The 24,365-nt window shown below is 43.5% G+C and overlaps 1 protein-coding gene across 12 annotated transcripts in view; it reads left to right on the forward strand.

The window, feature by feature from the left end:
- Nucleotides 1-24,365, forward strand: part of LOC143215670 (uncharacterized) — a 174,632-nt gene that overhangs the window by 44,256 nt on the left and 106,011 nt on the right. For 10 of the 12 annotated variants that reach the window (XR_013010417.1, XM_076438068.1, XM_076438023.1 and 7 more), the window contains exon 2: nt 1,360-1,545. Coding sequence is in view for 7 of the 12 variants with exons in the window: in XM_076438023.1 (XP_076294138.1) it covers nt 1,360-1,545 (186 nt within the window). In the remaining 5 variants the exon portion in view is untranslated. Of the gene's footprint in view, nt 1-1,359; nt 1,546-15,276; nt 20,350-24,365 lie in introns of those variants that run through there. The other 2 variants (XM_076438048.1, XM_076438040.1) reach the window with 2 other exon arrangements.

The raw sequence follows: 24,365 nt of genomic DNA on the forward strand, positions 1-24,365 counted from the left end.
ATTCGAGCGTCCAGGTGGGTTACTGTGCCGTCACCGGATGCGACGAGAGTTCTTTCGTGAGTAATTATTTAGCAGCTGCGAGATCGATGCGAACGATCAAATGAATATCTAACCGCGGCTTCCGCAAACTTCGGAATCTGTTTCTCCACCATTCTAAACTAACAATAAGTTTTTTCTAATCTATACATTTTAATCGAATCGCGTAATCATCGACGACTTATCATTGTCGCCGACAATCTCAAGCTAATACAATTGTTTTCCTTTTTTTAATTTTGTGAGCTCATATTCTTTTTATGGCAACGATAGCTACAATATTATCAACTTGGATAAGACGTTATCGGCGATGAAAGCTGTCGTGGGTGATAAGATCTGCTGCTGGTATTTAAAATAATCGATACTTTCGAGCGTATTTAGAAATGTTTCAAATATATGTATAGTTCTTTTTGTTTTTGAAGAACGTTCGCAGTCTACGATATACCATATATTTTTGAATTTGGCGGGTGTGCGTTTCGCTCTTCTGTACCGTGTCATGGTAATTTTACCGTGAATCGTCCAACAGGTTCCTACCTTACCTCTGAAAGGTAAGCCACGATGCAGAAGGTTTCATGTTCAATGGTCGGCAATTGAATTTCCAAGCATTCGAAAATTTCGAGAGAACTGCCTTGCCGACTCCGTAGAATTTTGTTTTTTTTTTATATGTATGTATATTTATTGAGAGAAAGGTTCGGATTTGTATGGATATGTATATTTTATCGATTCGGATGGTAATTGCCTTTTGGTTGGTCGCCTATTGATCGCAGTTGCGAAGAAAAAGCAGCAGATTACGATTTTCAAGATTTATATTTGTAATGAAAATTTGGAAGGCGCCTTTTTGATGAGCGATTTCTCTGAAAGCTATTCTTTAAATCGATATCACAGATATCATATATGAAAATCATCATAGCCCGATTGACATTCTCGTGACACGCTCGACGCGATCGATAATTTATGAACTTATATTTGTTCGAACGAATAGAATATTCTATACACTTTATTTTAAGGATTTACTTCGACCCGACTTTAAAACATGTTCCCGACAGAATTTCAGTATTTCCGACGGCTCGAATTAAAGCTGGAAGATCGTACCTTACGATAGAATCATTTAGGTTTACAGGAAAATTTTACGAGTTGTAAAATCTTCATGTTCTAGACTCAAGCTTTTTAGGCTTTGCGAATATATTTTCGAAATGTCGTGGCTTCGAGTTATGTAGTAAAAAATGTTTTTGATTTTTTGGACCTGTTACACGAGAATCTGCCCGTCGAGGCTCTCCCGGCTTGTAGAGAGAAAATATGAAAAGAATTTAATTTTGGTGGTTCCAGCGACCAGTCGACGCCGCATCGCCAGCTGCCCGGGAGTCTACGAGGTTCCCTGAGCTATTCCCACAGCCACCGGCATAACCATCTCCACAGACATGATCCACCGCCGCCACCGGCTTATTGCGCTCCGCCTCCGCCGGTGTCCTCTAGTTACCCCACAGTGCAGCGTGGCTGCGCCCTGCATTCGAGGTAAGTCTCTCTCCCTCTCTCTCTCTTTCTCTCTCTCTATGTCTCTCCTTGGCCATCTATATCTCTCTCCCTTTCCCTCTGGTGCCATTCCATCCTGCAGCATCTCATCCCATCCATCCATCCACCGTGTACCATACACGACGGGGCTTAATTGTGTCGTACATATGTACCGGTTACCGTCCGAACACACCACGTATACACCCGCGTCACAGCCACCACGTTGTTTCAATTCTACCCGTGGCTCTCTTTACCCTTTGAAAACCCACGGCCCCGTCCCTCGATTAATCCAGTCTCAGCTGCATTTTCTTTTTTCTACTGTCTGCCAGGGGTTGGGGAACCAGTGTTTTCTTCTGACGATCCTGGTACGTACCCACACCCGTCGACGAGATACAAACGCTTTTGCTTTGGCAAATCTGTAACCTTAAAAGGTTTCTTACATGTTAGCCTAATGTTTCTCAAATGCATCCCAATTTGTTTCACCCACGCTAATAAGTAGATCGAGGATCTTTATGCAATTTACAATTTTTGGTACCAAATAAAATCCTATTTTCATTGGTAATAAATTTTCAATTTTTGTAGGCAATTTTTGAGGAAGTGAAATCATGTGAAATGTTACTTTCAGTGGTAGTAGTCTTTGTAAATTCTGTGTAATTTTATTTTCGTGTATTTTTTGAACATTTTTGAAGCCATAAATGCATAAAGAAAGTCCAGCGATTACACTTTTAGGTCCAAAACAAGTGAAAATCGTTCTAAATTCTGACAAATTTTATGTTGTAGCATTTTTTTGAAAATTTTCCGCAGACTACTAATAACAAACCGCAACGATTGGTAGTCACTTTAGACAGTCGATTTATCATGAAGCCTCGACGAGTCTCGCGTTCGCGGAACGCTGAAATTTCAATCGGGCGCGAAATTGAAAATCGATGTATCCAACTTCGCTCGGTGGTAGCCTAACTTTGGGCAGGTTCGAAAGTCGCAGGTTTCGAAACTTGCTTCGTACTAACAGGAGGTCGACGTATCCGACGCGACGTGCCCGACAATAACGACGACGCCGACGACGACAGTCTAATTAAACGACGCATTCTCCGCGAGACGCGGTATAGAGACACAATCGGTGGATTGTTCGCTGTAAAACCCTGGTTCTATGGGGGTTACATAGGGGTTGGAGAGTGGGTGTGTAGCAGTGTGTGTCGGGGTAATTGTTGCGTGTGTGCTGGGCCGGAAGCTGAATAGCACGCGGCGCAGCTTGCGGTTGACGCGATGCGAGATGCGAGGCGCACCATGCCTGCGAAACTGTTCGCGAATCGTGACAATTAGGCGAAACGGCTCCGTCGAACTCGCGATAATAGAACGCTTTTAAAAGGATCGCTCGAGCGTCTTATGCTTCTTCAAGGAGCAGTGGCGGACCAAGGCAACTGGGGGCCCTAAGCGGTCAAAATTTCGGGCCCCCTCCCCAACAAAAAGTTTCAAGAAAACTGTCATTAAGTTATAAACAAAAAAGAAAAGTAATCAGAAATTCCATACCATAAGACATTAAATAAATTTATTAAAAAACATATATACATTTTTTATTTTGTATGAATTTCCGCCTTGCTTCGTTTCTTGCAAATTCATGAATTATTTTGGCAGTATCAATGCGGCTTAAAATTTTCTGCTCCATATACAGAATAGCCATATTAAGTATTTAGCCTTTCTTCTGCCATAGTGCTCCTTAAATAATATTTTACACGCTTTAAAACAGAAAACAATCTTTCTCCTGACGCATTAGATAACGGAATTGTTAAAAAAAATTTCAATAATAATTCAACATTCGGAAATGTGCAAGACATTTCTTTGGCTGCTCGATTGATGTCTGGTGTGGTTTTTATGCTCTCCTCGTTTTCTTCCAGAAACATTAAAAAATGGTCACATTCATCTTCAATAGTGTAAACATCAATATCATTTTTGTAAATATCCTTCAACTTATTCATCGCGATCGTTTTTTCTTCTTTTGATAAATTCAAATAAAAAAATATTCGAAAAGGCTCTACAACAACTTCATACGCTTGAATTCTTCGAGATAGTTCTGCCTTGATGTTATCACATACAACATAAAATGAATTGACTATAAAATGTTCTCTTATTGTAAATTCATATCCGACTTCTTTGTTTTCATAAGAAAACATTTTTCTTTTTTTATGTCTGCGAGTTTGTCCTTTTTCTACATTAAATGATAGCCCTCAAAAATCAGTTGCCTCTTTTTCAACTTTTTCAAATTCTTCTCTGAAATTATTTATGAAATAATTTATATTTATATTGTAAATACACATATTTACAATATGTATTTATTATTTATATTAGATTTTTTCGATTATTTTATGGAGGGTTTTTTGAACCTTTTTGGTCATTTCCAAAATCTTTAAGTTAAGATATTTTAAGAGCTCGGGGCCCCTTGGTATCCGGGGCCCCCCGCGACCGCTTAGTCCGCGTACCGTTAGATCCGCCTCTGTCAAGGAGTCACGAAATTCAGCTGTTACGGAATACTGTCAATCATTGGGCAATGTAAAAATTTTCTTCGTTCGTTATAATTATTAGGTCGTTCGGAAAGTCATTTCGTTTTCTTGAATCTTTTGCTATTTGGAATAAGCTTTATACCATTTTGTCCTATGATTCTTTGCGCTCGTAGGAATGTCTGTTTGTTACTCGAGTTATTTGAAATGAAATTTCCACCGCATAGAGAATGTTGAAAAAATGTAATAGGATGGCACCATCCTCTCCGTAAATAGCACACAACTTTTTCTTTCAAAAGGTGATGGAAATGCGTACTTTAATTTTGCATATTTGACGAGTTGACAAAAAATGCTTCAAGTGGTATAAAGCACTGCAAGGCAGGAAATGATCTCCGAAATGTCAGCTGTCAAGATATAGCCCGATTTTGCGATTTAAAATAAGGTTAATATCTACACGCGAAACGAAATTACTTTCTGAATGACCTGGGGCAGTAACATGTCTAACTAAGTATGGAGGAAAAGCTCGCAAGCGCCGGCGTTTGGACTCGTTCGAATGCGTTTGGACGCGTGAAGTTCGTCAAACAGTTTGAGGGCCTTGTCGGCTCGGCTCGAGGTCGTTACCGACAGGCGTCGGTAGTGGCTGTTCTTGCAAAGCAAGCAAGCAAGCAAGCAAGCAACCAGCACGGAAACAGGCTCTTCGCAGCCACTAGACTCCTTTCGGCGAGAGCTTTAAACGCGACTCCGCTCCGTTTCATTCCGTTTCATTCCGTTTCATTCCGCTCGAAACGTGCGGATCTGCCACTCGTTATTCCACCGTCCACTTGTCTTCCATCCTTAGCCCTCGTTCCCTCGTTCGGTTATCGGCGAATTCCACCCTCGTTTCACTCTCTCTCTCTCATCGGCTATGGCGCCTGCGTAAAAAGTTTCAAACGCCCTTCGAATGTTTCCCCACTGTCCTTCAAAAGCATCCCCTCCACAATCCAAACACTATCGAATCTATCAAATTAAGAACTCGTCATTATTTTATTTCCGTATACCCTGTCTGCTATCTAATAAACGGAACGACAGGCGAGAAATTAATGGCAGCAGACACTCTGAACGTTTTTATAAAACGTTGTGACTCCGGGTAATGTATGGTTATTCGAGAACCACCGGCTGTCATCCGGGTAACGCGACCCGTGTCACGAAATTATGGAGCGTGCTGCTTGACAGCGAGCCGCGCGCTACAATAAAAGCTAAAAACTGCGGAAGACTGACGTGGGTCTAGCAGGTTTCTATATGTACACAAACTTGGCCACCGCCGTCTTTCCTATGTATGTAGCAGAGGATTTCTATTTCCTTGAAATTGTACGCTGACTGGATAATTGTAGACGAGAATAGTAAAACTTTCATGATCGATCAACATAGTCCAGTCGGCAGGTCGAAAAAAGGCGTCTATTTGGAAAGTATTCCGAACTTAATGAAATGTTGACACGTCGTTTAGGGGTACTCTGGGGTGTCGAATCTCAGTTTTCGACCTCCAGGACCCTGTGCTAACTTGGGGAGGGGAAAAAAACCACGATTTTTATTACCTTGTTTTGGTTTTTCGCCTATTACTCAAAAACTGTGGGTCCTATGAACTTTTGTTTTCCATTTTTGGAAAGAGCATTAAATTTCCTTCAAATTTCACTAGTCAAACGTATTTTTTGATGCTATTTTATATTTTTTGACTTTATATTTTCCCATTAATCCGTAATCTCAAAGAGTAGTAAATGTAGATTGGGTAGGTGAACAGTAAGAATCCATGTCTGATGCTTACAAAATAGAAAATAAAATAAAATAGATTTTTCTTTTTATCTCGAAAAAAAGTCGACGTTGGAAAGTTGAAAGAGTGGTTTCTCAAGATAAAAGTCTGCTCTATTGCGTGGTGCAATTCGATTTTCCGCTGGACCCTTAGACCCTTATTTTTTTTTAGAAATTGAAAAATATCCTCAAAAATGTGTACAAAAGTGATGCCGTCTTTAATGTTTGTTTAAACATGTTTAAACAATCATAATGTATTATTATTGAACATCACTGGATTCGGGAAAGTCTAGAGAATCTTTTGCTGTAAAGAATAATACAATATCTTTTATAATGACATCATAATATCTGTTCAAAGTCGAAAAACGTGTTTTTTTTCAAACTCAAATTTCTCAAAAACTGTGCGTGTAGGAGAAAAATTAAGGCCAGATTCGGAATCAGCGCTAAAAACTGTATAAGACACACCCAACAGTTATACGGAAACATTTTTGTTGTTGGACAGTGTAATTTGCTCTGTCTTTCCCTATATTCGTCAGTTGCCACTTAATTTCCTAATTTTGAACGCCTGTCTCTCGGTGCCTATTTGGTCAAAAAAAAGATTGACGAGTGAAATTTGAAGGAAATTTAATGCTCTTTCCAAAAATGGAAGACAAAAGTTCATAGGACCCACAGTTTTTGAGTAATAGGTGAAAAACCAAAACAAGGTAATAAAAATCGTTGTTTTTCCCCCTCCCCAAGTTAGCACAGGGTCCTCGAGGTCGAAAACTGAGATTCGACACCCCAGAGTACCCCTAAATGACGTGACAAAATTTCATTAAGTTCGGAATAGTTTCCTATTAAAAGTATCTGGCGACTGGACTAACAGCCCTGTATCGACGTTTTAACGAATGGAAAACGGTGATTCAGAATGTCAACAGTTAAAATCGTCGAACGGAACGTTCGGTTTGCTCGAATCGCTGTTTTAAAAGCGAGCAGGAAAAAGAGTGGAAATTCGCCGGAGCGTGATCAAGATTACGCGTTCGATCGACGGCGGAGTCCTAATTTCCTTCAATTTCTGGTTTAAACAGATGCGTGATATTGACCCGTAAAGAAATCCAATTACGGCCGGCGAAGTTGCGCCGCGCCGTGAACCGAAGTGTGTATACAGTGGTCCACGAAAGTATTCGAGCGCTCTTTTTAAATCGGAATAATTTTTTTCAAATTGGACCGAACGACTTGACGTTTTTTCAGCAATTAGAAGAATGCTCCTGAGAAAGTCAAGTCGTTCGGCTCTATTTTAAAAAAGTTAGTCTGATTGAGAAACGGCTCGGCGTTCGAACACTTTCCAGAGTCACTGTACCGACGCTACGTACCTACATACACTGCATCAACGACTTTCGATCAGTCGAAGGGCCGATGTAAAAAAGATTAGAAAATCAGCCTCGCTGTCCCGGATTTCCTGGGAGACGATGCATACTTTTATATTCTGTACAATATCACCCCCGGCCCCCGGTAAGGTTAATTAGAAGAGCCGATGAGGACTTTTAATGGTCTCGAATGAACTTTGAACTCGTTGGATCGAAACGTTTTAGGAGCCGAGACCGCTCGGAGAACAAATCCGGACCACTGGATGCGAACTTTTTTCGATATTCCTTTGCTCTTTCTCTTTGTTTTGCTCTTTCTCGTGGGTCACATTAACGGAGAACACCGTTCAAAGTTGATCGATAAAGCTCCGTCGTCGTCGGGATTAATCGACGCGAAACAAATTCGATCGAGTTGGATAATTTCAATGGAACCCTTCGAACGCTTCCTTTCCCCACCAACCACTCTTTCGTGCTACCTTCCCCTTCTACTTCTACAGCGTTATTCCCCCAGGCTTCACAATGTCACGCGTGACGCGACTAATCCGCTACTGGCAGAGAGGGGGTGGTAACTGTTTTCCCTCGATTCGGGTGAATTCCCTGATCTGGAGACTGCGCTGTAAGTAGATTGTAGTATTTCTTGATCGAAACGCTCTTTAATTTAATATGAAAGAACCTAGTAACATCGCAGGAGGGGTAATAAACCAGCGATCTTGCACGGAAAATTGCGAAAGAACCCGGTTCTTATATCCAGTTTGCGTCGAGGCGAGTATTGCACCAGCAGCTGTTACAAGTTGCAACCGATCCCCGGTTGCGTACGGTAAACATTCTGTTGCTTTGGGCAAAGAGTAGCGATCAAAGGCTCCACCGTATTGGTCCGGAGAGAGAAGTTTTCTTCCCTCGAATGGAGGCGAGTTACAAGCGAGATTAGAGGGAGTGGCGTTCGCGGGAATCCGCGCTTGTTGGAAAGTATCGCGGGAAATCTCTTTGACGAATCTCCGATGTTTCATCGGGCACCGTCGTCTTTTATCCGCATTGCACGCGGGGAAAACGTCGGACGCGGTTGATTTTCCCGCGCAGAAGGGGCAGGCTTCTGTTTTATCGCGTCGTAAAAACCTTCACTTATCCTCGACAAGCAAAACCCACCGCCGCTACTGGTCTATCTCGATGTTCGTACAGTGGCCACAGAAAGTATTCCAACGGTAAATTCACCACTTCCGCGAAATTGTTTGCGTTTAACCCTGGGGCGCGTCACGAAACTATTGGGTTGCAGCAACAATTTCTTCTCATCCTAAAAAAGAATTTGATCCACCGTAGTTTTGTGTGTGTTTACGGGTGTGTAACCCCTCAAGGGGTTAAATCTTCCACGAGATATCCCCCGCGTGCGAATCACCGCAGATTCTTCGCCAGCCACGATTTATCGGCGAAAGTTTTGTTTAGAAAAGTTGTTCGCAGCGAAACCGGGCTGAGATCTGCTCGATTACACGCGACCTGTATTTCCTCGCTCGGATTTTCAGTCTAGATTCTAGAGAGAACTTCTATCCACCCTCTCCCCCCTCTCTCTCTCTTTCTATTTCTGGTTATCTCTCGCGTCTCGCCGGCTGAATTAAATCACGGGCCCGATCGTTTCATTAAAAAGACACCGAGCCTAATGGATCCCGCGCAAATATTTCAGTGGTCCCGTGGAAATTGGAGCACCGATAGTCGGCCGGACCACCGACACCGCGAATAATCCGCGGAAAATGTAGGAGCGAGGCCATTGTCCGATCCACCGCGAAAAATGTAGGAGCGAGGCCATTGTCCGATCCAACGCGAAAAATCAGTTTTGCCTCGGCCACCGAAAATCTTCAAAAATCTGCAAAACCTCGCTGAAAACCCGAACGTTGCAAACCAGGCAAGAACTGAAATTTAATTGTTCTAGATAAATCTTGGACACACAATTGTATTATTGTTGTATTCGGATCACAAATTACAATTATTATATTTGAATGAATTATACGGACCATGTATATCGGCTATTAATTGCAAGAATTCGAGGATCATTGTTCGGACAGTTTGTTGAGAATATTACGGGCATATACGGTCATTCCGAGTTGTTTAAATCTTGATTTGCGCCAACTGCGCGCCGCTCAATTTTCCCTGGCGATCGACGCTATTTAAAAAAGACTGCTCCTTTCAAATTGAATTTCCCCCCAGGAAAAATTCGATTTCCCTTGCTAAGAACCGAATTTCCTACTCGATTCCCGGCTGACATGCCGGTCTCCGCGTTCCAGTTAGGCGAGCAATTTTACAGGTGGCACACGCTTAGGGGAAGGAATCGCGTTGCGAAAACGCTCCGGGCGTCTCGTTACGTCTTGCGATTAACGATCCTGAACTGGATCGTCGGGGAAAATCATATTTTTCCGCTTAACCGATTCTGAATTTTCGAAAAAACCTTTTCTGTACACCGATCTAGATTATCGATACTGCAGTTGAACTCGTCGAATGCCGTGATCGAAGATGAAAAAGTCAGTGGAGCATGATTTTGATGTACGCGTCGCGAGGTGATCAATTCTTTTTTTCCACGAACACGCCATCATAGTGTTCCAACTCCTCGCAGCCTTCACCCATATCGTGTTCGACCGAGTTCACGCGAGTTTTCGTTGGTCGAACGAGGGAAACGAACTCGATCCACGAGCCTTTCATGTTTACAGGCTGATCTCAGAAACTGGCCGACTACCTGTGAACCTAAGTGGAGCGAGAACGGTGTTGGGCGATTGAGAATCCTCGGCTGACCTAACCCAGACCTGTTTTGTCCGATACCGTCTCGTTCGGAACACTATCACGACCCCATACTACTCGGCATCATTGTCTTTCTTCGTCGAACGATCGAGAGTGACGATCCAACAGTGATTATTTTACAGTACTAATTAAAGTTGTTACTTTTATTAAAAAGAATCTGTATGTGCGCATCTTTAAACATTTTTATCGTAATATTATACATATGTATATACCCAAAGAATTTTTTCGATCACTTTCTCCCAAGATAATTGATCCAACGCATCGCGAGAAATCACCCCTAGAATTTCTCGAGCGATTATCGCTGCTCCACCACCCTGTCGTTGTATACGACTGCGGAGTGCTCTTCCTCCTCGGTCACCGATAAAGAAAATAAACCGTTTCCTCAATCGAGTAGCTCAGCCCCAACCCCACAAGCCGAACCCCTTGCTTCACTCTTTACGAGCTGTTTTTTCGCTCGGTGCCGGAGCCATTTAAATAATCAACCGGAAGAGTCTCTTCGCCTTTCTCCTCTATTTTTCATTTGTCTCCCGCCGCGTGTTTCTCCGTCTCGCTCTAGCCCGCGATTCCTCCGTGTGTATTCGCCGTTTCGAGTCTCTGCCGGTTCTTTTATTGCTTCCTCTCTTTTTCTCCTTTTCTTTCTAAACCTCCTCTCCTCTCCTCTCTTCTCATCACGCCTCGGGGTTTCTCGATAACGAGAAATTTATGCGAGGCTACGATAAATCCATCGTCGAGTTCGCGTTAACTGTTTCCCCCGGTGAGTTCTCGATTGTTTCGTTGCGTTTGGCGCAGTTGCATTTTTCGAGAGGATCGTGGAAGTTCGAAACGGAAAAATCCAGAAACCAGCAACCGCCGCGTCGATCATGCGAATCGCGTGGCCTGTGTATTATTAACTAAAAGTACGCAGTTCCAACGTACACACAGAGATATCGAAGTGAGTCGGATAGCCGAGGTGCGCGTGAATTGCAGTCGATGTTTGCTCTCAGGGAAATCCGAGGAGAGTGTATCGAAGCCAATTACACGGGGGCAAGCTTTCCGAACGTACCAACGATAATTCCTCGGCCACCCCCGCGCAACCCTTGATCCCCTAACGGCAGTAGCGGAACAGGGTAGTAGTTGCGTTCGGAAGCGCTTGCTAGCCTGCGCTGCGGTCGATGAAAGCAAACTTCTGGCCGGATAGTCGGCCGCGCAAACTTCCACAGTCAGAGGGAAAGAGAAATAGAGAGATGGGAGAGAGAGTGAAGCTGTACCTTTGTCATTAATACGCGATGCTGGTTTATCACGGGCCCCCACGGCGATCTCCATCGCTCGAATCTGCTATTTTATTCTCGGCTTTGCGCCCAGTTCCTGCCTCTGACACCCCCGACCTCTCACTCCTGTCGAATAACTGGCCGTAGTTAATAATTAGGACGCTGCGCGCCGCGCCGTGCGTCATGCGTCATGGTACCGCGTAAACGGGGGAATGAAATTTAATTTTCCTAGTATTTTACACCTTCTTGTGTACACAGCGGATTCAAAAAGTATGCGAACGTTTTTCCCAAGCGCGTGGAGGGAATTCTACGGAAGTATAGTTTTCGGTAATGAGTAGACTGTGAATCTTTGTGCAATTTGCAAGTTTTCTAGACGAATTCGAAGAAAGTGGAATCAAATGAAATCTCATTTTCTGAAATAAATAAAAATTGTGCTAAATTCCATCGAATTTGATATTCTAGCATTCTTTGCAAATTTTTAAAAGTCATAAATCCATGGTCGGTGGTATGGTAATGGGTCTAGGATGCAATGATTTGTTCGGCCACTGCACTTGCAGCGCAGTGCACTCGCGCGTCCATTTCGAGCACTCGAATGGGCAAAGAGAGGGTGTTCGCAATTTTTGCGAAGCAGCGAACGAGGAACGGTATTTATGCGAAGACTTTCCGCTGCACGTGCACGTGCCGGTGCATGCTGCAGCTGCACACACGTGTGCCTCGGCGCGGGCACGTGACACAGAGAGAGGAGAGTGTCTCGACTCGACTCATCTCCCTAGTTTCCTCGCTCTGTTCCCTGTCTCGTGCATTATGCAGAACGCGAGTGCACTTAGCTGCGCTTACGCACGCGCACGCACGCGAGGAAGAAACAGAGAGAGAGAGAGAGAGAGAGAGAGAGGGAGAGAGAATGCGAATTCACCTCGAAATTATGCATGTCTCCTTCGGCTGCTGGCCGCGAGAAGCGCGAGAGAAATGTGCACCGTGAGAGAACTGCAACCCATGAATAAGTGAACCGGGGCCCATCGGCTGAGATGGAATCGTTAAACAGAAAGCGGACCGATATGAATTTTCCATCGAACGAAGAACCCCGCGATATCGACTGCCTCGTATTTCCCTTCTCGCTTTAGTTCACCAACGCCTTGCCTCTCGCGAATTTTCGGTAGCGAATGCAAAGTATCGATACGTCTTTCGAAAATTTTATTCGATCGCTCTGTTATGCATTTTTGTCGTAAATACATAAATGCATATCAACAAAGCGGTCCAATGAAATGGATCGAAGTATTGGTTAATCTCGGAGATGGAGAGTATGTATATCAGTCGGTTTCCCGTTCGCTCGTTTCCCTCTTTAAATGCGAGAATTATAAGCGGCACCAGCTGCGAAACACAAACACTCTACGCGGAGAGTCGTTCCCGGTGCACAAACATCGAATCCGAGCTATGTATCACGGATAGCCTATGCCGAAGTCCTTCGCGACCCTTCTTTCACCGAGCTGTAACCGCTAGCGAAACCGTTCTCTGTGGAAATAGAGCCAATCGGAACGGTCAAATAAAAGATAATATTTTCATTAGCGCGCGGAAAATATCTCCGGGAAACGCGAGGACCCGTTAAAACGACGGCTTCTAATATTTTTAATATTGGAATATGGGTATATAATAAATCACTCACGATCAAATATGAAATAGAATTTATTCTATTATTAAATATATAAGAAGACACGTTGTGAGGCACGTCTTTACTAATTGACAGATACGACAGAAGTGAGGATCGCTCCAGAAAATAACAGACGTCGATCTAAGAAACAGATAAATGTTGAGGGTTTCATGTCGCAGACAGCATTGATACAATGTTCATTTATATAGGTGTTCGAGAGTCAAACAAACTGAATTTACCATGAATTCACCTACTAACAATTTATAAATTCCAACATTTAATTTAACGATCATTGAGATTGTAAAGATGCATCCACGACGAATTATTAAAGAAATTTATTTGAAATGTTTTTCATATCATGAGCTCTCAAATTGATAATCCGAATGCACATGTTTTCATCGCAATTCTCGAACGCATTCTTCCAGCAGTTCCACTCGCTGCAACGATACAAATAAACAAAAATCTGCTCGTTTCATAACCAGGGTTTTCAATGAAATTTCCAGCGTAACCGCTCGTCAAACTTCCGCGAATCGCCGGGTTCGTCGTTGTCAGCCCTCTTTTAATTAGAAAACTACAGGGGAAAAAATGGAGAACCGAGGATAGGTATGTTCGCGGGCTTTTATTTTTCATAAGCGCGAGAACGACTCCAGAGAAAAACTCGGTGTCTCTGAAGAGCACAGGAATCTCTGTTCCGCTCCGTTATTTCGCATTGAAACTGCAATTTTCTACCGTGACTCGTTGGCACCCGTCGAACCCGTGAACGAATCTGTTGGGAATTGTGGGGAATTAATTGGGGAACAATGCTGTGAAAGATGCCAGTGAAAAACAGATTGATTTATTAGAGCTTAGTAGCATTCATTCAAGTTCTTTTAGTCTCAACCGTGTCAATTATTACTCGAGTTTTTTACGTCAGAAGAATTTCGCTCGACCCATCCTTTTGATACTAGGTTGGACGATAATAGAACTCTTTCTTGATGTACGGTTAAAATTTTAAGTTGATCGGTCCAGTACTTTTTCTGTAATGAATTTTATCGATCAGGCATGAAGAGATTGTTTCGAGAAAAACGACTTTGAAGTTCGAACTTCGCTTCAATAGTTGCTAACTTTGAAAATATAACGTGTTGCAACCCAAAATTTTGCAGGGATCTTCCCAAAGGCGTAAACTACAAGATCATTGTAAAAAAATCGATTTCGATTACCTACCCAAAAAGGATTTTTTAAATTTTGCTAGTACGACAAACTTTAATTTTCCGGTTTTGATTTCGTGCCGAGGATTCCGATATAACTTTGTAGAACATCGAGAGAGTGAGGTGTGTGTGCATTCGGACTCGGCCGAGAAAGAATCGATAGCAGACAGGTATTTATAAAACGGTGACCAACGATTGCGAGCAACATTATTAATGCATGTTCGGGCCACGGTGATATTTATTCTTATCGCTGCCGTTAAATAATTTCAGCACCGTGACCGCTTTAACTTTCGACCGAACTCACGAATACGTGATTCGCTAATAAACTCGCGTACCTTCTTGCCAAAAATTACTTCGCACGAAAAAGAAGGTTCGCCGATTTTTCTTGTTTTTGTGGATATGTATCGACGAAATTGGTTAACGAGGGGTTGGCGTAAGAAAATCGTGAAGCAGCGGTGGAACGTGGTTAGCAGGTGTCGAGGGTGGTAACGATTTATGTCAATTAGGTCTCGGAAAACAAAACGAGCGGAACGATCCGCCGAATAATCAATTGGTTTCTATCTCTGGCGAGAAAAGAACGGGGTCGCGTAGGCGATCGACGATCGATTTCGCTCTTGTTCGCGTTCGCGACCGCGAAACGATCGAGAACTCGGTCAACGATTGGATAATTGAAACGTTCCCGCGATTCTGTTCCGCGTGCGAGACGGTTTCCACCGGAACGTTAAGCTGTCGGAGCAATTAACAATTGGGGAACGTGGATTCGGAAACAGAATTGCTCCGTCACCCTCTGTTGCAGCGAGACGACAGTGTGGGAGTTGCTGCTGTAAAATGCGTTATGCGTGGGAGTGACACGCGATAGAGGGGTCTACCCAGGCTTAAATGATAGGGGACAGTTCCTTGAGCATGACAGTGCACCCAATTATGAAATCATGTTATATTCTGGTCGCATATAAAAATCCAGCAAATTTTAAAAAACCCCTAATCCCACACTACTAGTCACAAAACAGCAAATTTCAAATGAATTACTCATTTCTATGATTGATTTCGGCCCACCCACGAAACGCATATCAACATACACTTTTTCCGCGATTCCATACGACTTTAATTTGTCTGCTTAGAACCCGAAACGAGCCAGAAAACGTCTGCTCTCGGTTCGGCTTTCGCGCATTTATTTTCTCCGATGGGTCTGCTTGCTCACCGTTCTGTTGTTCTTTTTCTGTTGCAGGTGAGTCCCATCTGTTTTCTTAAATATTTGCCGAGGCTGTTTGCCCCCGCGCTGGTAACGCAAGGTAAGAGTCGAAATGGCGGAACTGCGTTTCGCTGTAGACACAGACGTCTGCCCCGTAAAATCGTCAACACGGGAAACCCGTCTGAGAGGTTTCCACTGGGGAAACTCTTCACCACGATTGTTTCCACGCGCTATTTTCTTTCGTCGACCGGACGCGCGAGCTCTGTAATTCTGCGAGGATTCGCAAAGACACGGGAACCCGCAGATCTGTTCAAACCTGGGACAGAAACCAACTTTTCATTTCTGGAGTGGTCTCCTCGGATGAAAGTCCGCTCCTCTCGTACAAAAACGTGAATTCTTGCAAACAATTTGCAGAAAGACCTATCTCTTTTCGCAATGCGGTGCACAGTGCAGCAGGCGATCTCAAGGTTTTTAATCAAATTGGGTTGATCTGAATTGTTTGGAACATTATATCGAAACTACGATCGTTAGAAAGTTCTAATTAGACTTAAATGATAGCGAACAATCCCCGGAATATAACGGTGTATAGTATTATAAAATCATTCGCGTCTGAATTGACGTGAATGGCTATCAAAGTTTAAACAAGCGCTATTACGACGTACTAATGATTACAAAATGAAGAAATTATGTGCAGTCATGTTCCGAAAATTAGGTAATGCACGGAAACTACGAAAGCTACGAAGTTCTAACTGCATAGACTGAAACGCTGAAGGACGGATCCCCGAGAATGTAATAGTATACAAAATTATTCAATTACATTGTTCTAAATTCGCGTAACTGGCTGGCGAAGTTCAAAGGAGCAGTACATATCGTATTCTGCAGGCAGATATCATTTAAAACTGAAGACTGGGCAAACTGAAAGATTTACGTCGTTATGATTAAATGATAGCACGAGTGATTCACCTATTGCAAGCTCCCAGTCTCATCTTATCATTTATTAGAATCTGAAAATTGTGAATGCGCCACTGGTAAATAAAATAAAGTAGAATAAAAGACAGCTCACTCTTTCCGTCACCGCAAAATCCGCAGAATTCCGAGCCGAAAAATCGTCCTCAGGATTCCTGGTTCGGCTCTCAAAGGCTCGGAAACCCATCCGTGTTTATTACGGTGTCGTCATCTCGAAGCTAACTAATTTCAAGCTGGCGGACCGTTCGCAAGAATTTAATTTCCACGCGGCGCGGCGCGGCGCTCCATTCCGCGCCGGCCAGCAACTTAATATTTGCATTGAGGTCCAAATTCAGAGGGTCGGTCCGGTCCGTTCCTCTTTCCTCTCTCTTTCTCTCACTGTGAAACACAGTCGCGATCCAAGTTAATCACGGGTCTGCCAGAGAAAAAAGAAGCAGGAATTTTCAGTTTGGACGTTTCACGGTTCTCGGCGGCGAGCTCTCCTCGTTCGTCTAATCGCGAGACTTGCAATTAGCGTTGCCGCGATTATCCCTCTTGAATGAATGCCTCCGACGCGACGCCCAAGCTTTATTATCGTTATTTCGCAGACGAGTCCGGGGCTCAGCCGATTCTTCGCGAAGCTTTCTCGCGTTGACTGGAACAGTACTTACATCAGTTAGTTATTCCAAATTAAAAACGAAGACGCGACTACTTTTTGTCAAACTGTTTCATTAGTGAATTTGGAGGAATGGTTTATTTTTGTATTGCTCTGCTTTCACTCAATTATTTTATTATAATACTTTGCGTCGAATCTATTTCGATGTTGCTCTACTTTGATTCTACTTTTATGTTGCTTGTATTTCAATTTACTTTTATGTTGCTTCGCTTTCGTTCCATTTCGTTCCATTTTTATGTTGCTCTGCTTTGAATATATTTTTCTCTTCATCTGCTTTGATTCTACCTTTGTGTCTTTTAATTTAAATTTATTTGATGTGTACCTACATTTATGCGCAAGCAGCTAAGCAAATATGTAGATGAAAATCATGAATGAGAAAATGATAAGCGAGGGTGAACATTTGATCTACCGGTAGCCTATTAATAGGATTATTAATTTTCAATAACTGTGCTGCACCAAATAGAAGCTTAAAGATCTTCTTTTACACAATAATCCTGAAGGAAATGATTGGATTTTGTTGTTGAGGGTGAGTTTATTAAAATTGCTGTTGCTATTGAAGGATTCTTTTAAGAAATCCTCAGCTATGAACCATAGTCTTTCAATAATTATGGAGTACATAATCACCGGTAGGTAATGTGTTAAGGAAGAGGGTTCGCGAGGGTTAAAGAAGACCTCTCGAAGGGCAAGGTTGGTTCCCTCCGCTCGTTGATTCTCGTTGATTCGATCGAGGGTGTAGAGTCCATGAATGAAACTCGCTCGACGGGTATACGCACACCCCGTCGAGCCTGTCCCGAGCACGCATCCGCAAACGCAGGCGAATTAGGTCGAGGGTTGTCCCGGACCTTGCTCAACTTGATTGCGATGATAATTAACTGCGGACGATCGCGCAAAATTCGAATTTAATCAGTCAGATAATCGCGAAGTTGAATTTACAAAACTTCAGTCAATTTTTCTGATTCCACCGTGAAAGCTTTGCAAACAATTCTTGCACGAGATTATAAAACTCTCCCTCGTACAACGATATTTTCTGCTCTCAGCAATTTCCTCTCACATTAAATCTACTATATGTAATTAAAAAGCGCGCGTAGACATTTTTTCCGAAGCTGGGGAATCTTGCAATCGAATGAAGGAAAAAACGTAGATATTTAGCAGATTTCCGGTGCAGGGAAGTTTATCGCTTTATTAGCTAATTAACGTTGTTGCCGGGCCGCTTACGAGAAATTACGACTGGCGAAAAATTCCAGAATTCCCCGAGTTTTTTCTCGACTCTTTCCCGTAATTAGAACTTGCAATCTCTTCCTCCCTGCCTCTCTCCAATTACAAACAGCAAAACTGTGCTAATAAAGATCAAACGATTGGGAATTTCGCCGCGGCGTGCCATCGTGAACAAGAGTTTTACAGTTCCTCGTTATTTAGCCGGTTAATTAGGCTAGCCGATAAAAAAGAGCCGTGAAATATCGGCGGCAATTACGTTTATACACGACGAACAACTTTCGGATAATTGTCCGCGACACGTGTTCCTCGTGCGAGAAAGAGAGAGAGAGAGAGAGGGAGAACGTTTGGCTTCGTGACACTGCGTCCGACAGTTGGCTAAAGCTTTCCTCGATATTTCTCTCGCTCTCTCTTTCGGGAAGTAGGCTACTTTGATAGACGCTGTATTAGGTCGCTGCAGAAGTTTCGCGCGCCAAACTACGTCTTCTGCAAACTCGATTCTTGCGACCAGTTTGCGGACTTCAAAGGACGCATTTTCCACCGACACCGACGACAAGAAGCGTCGTTACGAGAGCCTTTGCCGAACAATTAGCACTCGCGATTTTCGAAAATTTTTACATTTTTTCAGCCTAATTATTAAACTAGGCTGTTGTGCGAAACTAACATGTTTCAAGTTGACTGTACGGAACAGGAGCTAGATGAGAATGTAGCTGTCTTTTTAATAACTTTACCAACCCGACAACAATGTGAAAACGTGATTGGATTTAATAAAAAAGGTATTGCAAATGGTTTTCGAACGAAGCGATTTCATATATATTGTCCGCAGAATACAGTGATGTTTGTTTTTATAACAATGCGAATGTTTAACAATGGTTAGACGATATTTAAATCGATCGATTTGATGAGGGCTGCGCGCTAGTTGTAATAAAGCTTTGAATGTTTTAGAATTTCCTGCGTTTCGATTGTGGATGCTGCACAAATGATTCTCGTACAGAACGATTCTCTATATGTAGACTGGCTTGAATATAATCGTGTATTTTATAGAACGGAATAAATATTTCAAAACGTTCGCAAAATGTCCGGAACGGGAACCAATTTCCTCGGATATTTGCTACAGCAATATGCTAGCTTTAGGAATTGTTTAAACATGCAGAACCTGTTGGTTCATTGTTAAAAGTTTATTCTAGTTGTAACGTTCGAGGGTTAATTTAAAGATTCTCGAAATGAGTGGCCTCGTAAGAATTGAGAAAAATCGGCAGGAAAAGAGTAAAAGAAAATTCCCATGAAGCAAACATCGAAATCATCAGTTTCCGGATCACCATGCGCCACGTCCTCTCCACCGATGGTGGGGGTAGGAGTCTAGCAAGTAAGGGTGGTTGAACGGGGGGTTGATGCGCCAGCCATAGCAGAGCAGAGAGTCAGAGGAGAGGCAGAGGCAGAGGCACAGAGGCAGAGGCACGGGCACACGCCACAGGGGGCGTTCGAGGGTTTGCGAGGGGTTTAGAGGTTGCGAGGGGGGAGTGGGTATCCCGACAGGGTTGAAAGGAGGGTGGAAAAGGCGCATGCCAGTTGTGCCGTCGCCGCGTTCCGAGTCGGCCAGCCTGGGTCGTCGTTCCGGGTGCATCTTCCGCGAATTCTATCCCGGTTTGTGTGGTTCTCAGTGCTCCGGTGTGTCTCGACCGAACAGGATATCACCTGGAAGAGCGACGTGCAATTTCTTTTTCTTTTCTGCCTTTTTTTCCGGTATTTCGAGATTGTTGAAAGTGGAATGAAAGTTTACGGGAGCGGCACGCGATGACGCGACGAGTGCATCGACAGTGAGCCGGCCTGCATTTTCGCGGCGCCGATCGATTTTCTTTTCGACAATTAGCGGTGTGCGGCTTCTCGGTGAAGGGCATCGACCCTGCTGCTTTTGCTTGCTTGCCTGCTAGCTTGCTTGCGTTGCCAGCGTCTTCGCTCTTCCGATCGACTGAGTCCTCTCGTTCTGATTCCGATTCTTCGGGGCGATCCCGCCCTGAAGAGACGACTCGCGATTCACGTGCGCCGGCTATCCTTCTGCTATACCGATGCTACGTATACCGATGCCTCTTTGCTTTTGATCAAGAGATGAGAGAGTGTTGGAGGATCTGCTGCCGGAGGATGGAGCTTGAGGATTTTTTCGAGAGGATGTGGGAGTTGGATTGTGAGAGGTTTGTTGTTGGTGTAGGATTATAGTTGAGGAGGTTGGATGGGTGTGAGAGGGTTGGAGATGTTTCAAGTTGGTTTTTGACGGTCCTGAAAATACATGGGAGTAAATTGGTAAAAATATTATGTAAGAATTGTGTTTCTTTAATAATCCCGTTCTTTCAGAATTACTTGTTGTAATGGTGAATAGCCAAAACTTTAATACGGATCCTAGTTGCTAGAGGTAACTGGCAACGCGACTTTGGTTGACTGTGAAGAGGGTTGAAACACGCTTAGGGGTGTACGAGAAAATTTGTAAGCATGTCTGTGGCTCGTTTATTGTAGCAAGAAGAAACAAACGGGTGGGAACGAATTGTTTAAGTAAATTAATCGTTAGAATTAACGGTAAAGTACAAGAAGAGGGTGAAGAACGATGGGAAGGGTTGCGGAAATGCATTTAGGCGTAAAGGAGACAATTTGTGCGGATGCTGCTCGGGGGGTTATTTGTTGCAGCGAGAAGTAGCAAATGGGACACGGAAATAAATTGCTAGAACCAACTAGAATTCTGGCGAATGAATCATTATGAAGGGGGCTGAAGCCTAGCAATAGCGAACAGGTCATTACGAAGGGGGTTGATGAACATTTTTGACAAGGAAAATTCTATTTTGCTATTATTCGAGAAATGTTTGAAACAAATTGCAACAAGAGCTATAATTCTCGTGAATGGGTCATTATCAAGGGCTTGAGGGATGATCGAGAGCAGGGGAAACATTTTTTGGCCAACAAGAATTATTTGTCTCGCCGGATCATAAATAACGAAGGATTCGACATAGAAATCAATTGTGATATTGGTGAATGGTAGAACGAGGAAGGGGTGGAAACGCGTTTAGGGGTGGAGGAGACAATTTTTGCGAATGTTCGATGGTCATGATTGATTATGAAGGGGGTAGCGGTCGTTTACATTTATGGCAGACAGTTTTTACACTACGAGGCGGGAGGATTATTTGTGGATTATAAAAAACGTTACTGAATCTTTGAAAATTTTAAAGATGCTGCTTATCATTAGTCTACCAACTATTTGCGGAAACTTGTATCCATAGAGCCAAGTGTACAAACACTTTTTTAATCCACTTTACAGTGGATGCATCCGCAAGTCGGAAAACTTGCAGGCGCGGTTCTAGCCGGCTTCGAATTTCGCGATGTAAATGGGATTGGTGGGCAAATGCGCGAATTATGTTTCCGGAGGAGACGCATCGGACCGTTCTAACGCGAATTCTGCATCATCCTCCATCGTTTTAAATCCCTGGCAGAGAAGCTCGTACCGAGATAGGGAGAGAGAGAGAGAGAGAGAGAGAGAGAGAGAGAGAGAGAGAGAGAGAGAACAGAAATTGTCGATAGAGAACTCTCCCAATGGGACTTGGCCGTTCCCACCATCCTAGCTCTCTCTTTCTCGCTCTCTCTAGGATCCAGATTTAATAATTATCCGAGCGCGGGAAATTCGTATAATGGGAACGCTTTGATCCTGTTTCCAACGGCGTTCCCTGTTCATTATGCGAAACGTTTTCCTAAAGTGAAAACGCGCGCTATGCTTAAGGATTTGGACGTTTTCTCGTGTCGTTACGGTTTATCGAATTTTGGCAAATTTATTACTATTACTAATAGCATTAATTGTAAGACGTAGGCATTAAATACGATTTTATGTCTCGTTTCAGCGAGGATTTTCGAGTGCAATAAAGTTTTTCGCGACGCGACGGTTTCTTTTCGATTGTGATTTTTTGGGGAAGGTTAGTTGCCCGAGGTTAAATCGAACGTTTACTCGCGATCGATCATGCGCTGCTTCTAGAAATGTGCCAGCCCCGAATTTCCATTGGAAGTTGGAATAGTATATTGTACAGGTTCTCTCTTGGCATTTTTATCGGGTCGCGTACCTACGAACGGAAGCGCGCGAAGACCGGCAATTTTCTCGCCCCGATAATGCCCCGCGATAAGTTTCCGCCTCGCGAGACCGCTATTGTGCTCCTCAGCTTTCGAAAATCAAAAACTGTATCTGCACGTTAAGTATGTCGGCCAATGGGATCCTGGCTTTGAATTATTATTTACTATTGGCACGAAATACGAAATACAATGTCACTTATGTATGTATGTATATATATGTATATGGTGTACACATATCTTCTCACTCGCAAAAGTTTGATGTCTAGACAACACGTCTTCTAAATTTGGAAGCAGAATTCTGAAAATCGGCCGAGGTGTGCGCCTCGAGAGTCGGAGAAGCTCGACTCTCTCGGCTCTCTTAAAGCGGAACAATTAGCACGAGTGTCGACCTTGACTTTTTCCCACGCAACGCCCCTCTGGGAGAACAAAAGAGGCTCGTGCTCCCTCTACACTCTACAGGGAAATAGCTTTTCCATCGACGTTTCCCCGCCTCTAGAAAAACCTCCGGAAGTTCTAGCTTTTTCCCCCTCTGTCTCTCAAACTCGAAACTCTCGAGAATTTGACGATATACAACCTGTTGTTGTTTCGTAGAAAACAATCGTATAGCGATAGACATGGGCTCGTTTTCGCAATTTTTATACACGACCAAATAATTCGGTTCTTTCGAGAAAAATAATTCTTTCCGAACCGATATTCACGATTTTAATCGCTTTTACGTTCTGTCGGGGCCAGTCTTTGCTTCCGCTATAAAGAAAATGAACTTCGAAGGGTACCCCATTGTTCGAGAACTCGACAACGATGGTTTACCGTGAAAGTTTCCATCAGGAGTTGTCGGCTATTCGAAGTTTCGCTTGAAGAGGTCTCGAATCGTTCGATTTTCGCTGCTCGTTCTTGCTTGCTTCGCGTTCGGATCTCTGATTTTTCTCGGCTGTGGAAAAATCGAAGGGCTCTCCGTCCTCGTGGCTGACGTTACGCGAACTGGTTTATTTAAGCCCTTTGCGTTCGATTGTAAGAAAAATATACTGTTGTATTTCGGAGAGTGTATAGAATCATTCGCGTGGCTGTTATTGTTGGAGTAATAAAATTGTTGAAATTCGTTGAGCAACTTAATTGCCCTATTGTTGTTGTAACGAACTCGATAACTGCACGGATGATTATTGACTCGACCAGGTATTTCCTGATAATTTGACGACCCGGATGTCACTGAGTGGTGCGACCACCACGAATTTCCATATCGGGTGGACAGAGAGCAAGCAATCAGGCACGAGTGACGCGTGTCGCCGACGCTGCGCGTCGCTTTCACCATGGGGTTAGTCACTGGGAAGATAAAGAACAAAGCAAGCCAAATTATCGTTTGATCGGCCCTCGCTGAATGAAAGGGCTCGCCCACAATACATTCGCGATTTGTCAAATTTCCTTCGAAACCAGAGAAACGTATCATAATTTCCTTCTTGCATGTAGTACTCTGTAATTTTATTTGGAATTTTGAGATTTAATCGAAAAGCTTTGCTCTGTAATGAGAAAGATTGAAAAACATTCCAGAACGAAAACAAATCGCTTCTCTTCCATTCACTGAAATAAAATTGCAAAAACCACACCTATAGATTGTCCTACGAGAGTCCGGACTCGATTCGCGCAGTTTGGAAGATGGTGGGGGCGCAGCGAGCCTATCATCTCTCACTACACTACCCACTCTCCACTTTCTTGAACCAATTAGGGCGAAGATGCGCAGCGACGAACGAAAACTGGTCTTTACGCGAGTCTGGACTCTCGTGGGACAAACTGTAGCAAGAAATTGCACAGAAATCAATCGAACGCAACGAACACACATGCTAGTTGAAACTTGACGCTAACTATAACATCCGTGCAAGCAAAGCTACAAACCTCGGTGACTGCACAAAAAAAAGTTCATTTCGGGGACATCTAGTAAACGGATGTTCCGAATGGACGATTCGCGTGATCAACGGTGGAGAAAGTAGGCACCGATTCATTTTTCCCCCCGACTCCGCAGAAACCGGGATTAATTACGGTCACAGCAAACAACTTTGTCGAATCGCGCGCGCACACGGGGAAAAAGTCGCGAGCGTTTTGCGGAGTGTACGCCGCGCCGATCCGAAACGGATTTCACGGGAAAAGGGGGTTGAAAAGCGCATCGCCGCAGGAGGAATTCAACAATGCAGCGAGCGTGCCCATACAGGACAAACGCAAATACAAACCCCTTTTTCTCTT

This window comes from Lasioglossum baleicum, chromosome 2 (assembly GCF_051020765.1).
Source record: "Lasioglossum baleicum chromosome 2, iyLasBale1, whole genome shotgun sequence".
NCBI lineage: Eukaryota > Metazoa > Arthropoda > Insecta > Hymenoptera > Halictidae > Lasioglossum > Lasioglossum baleicum.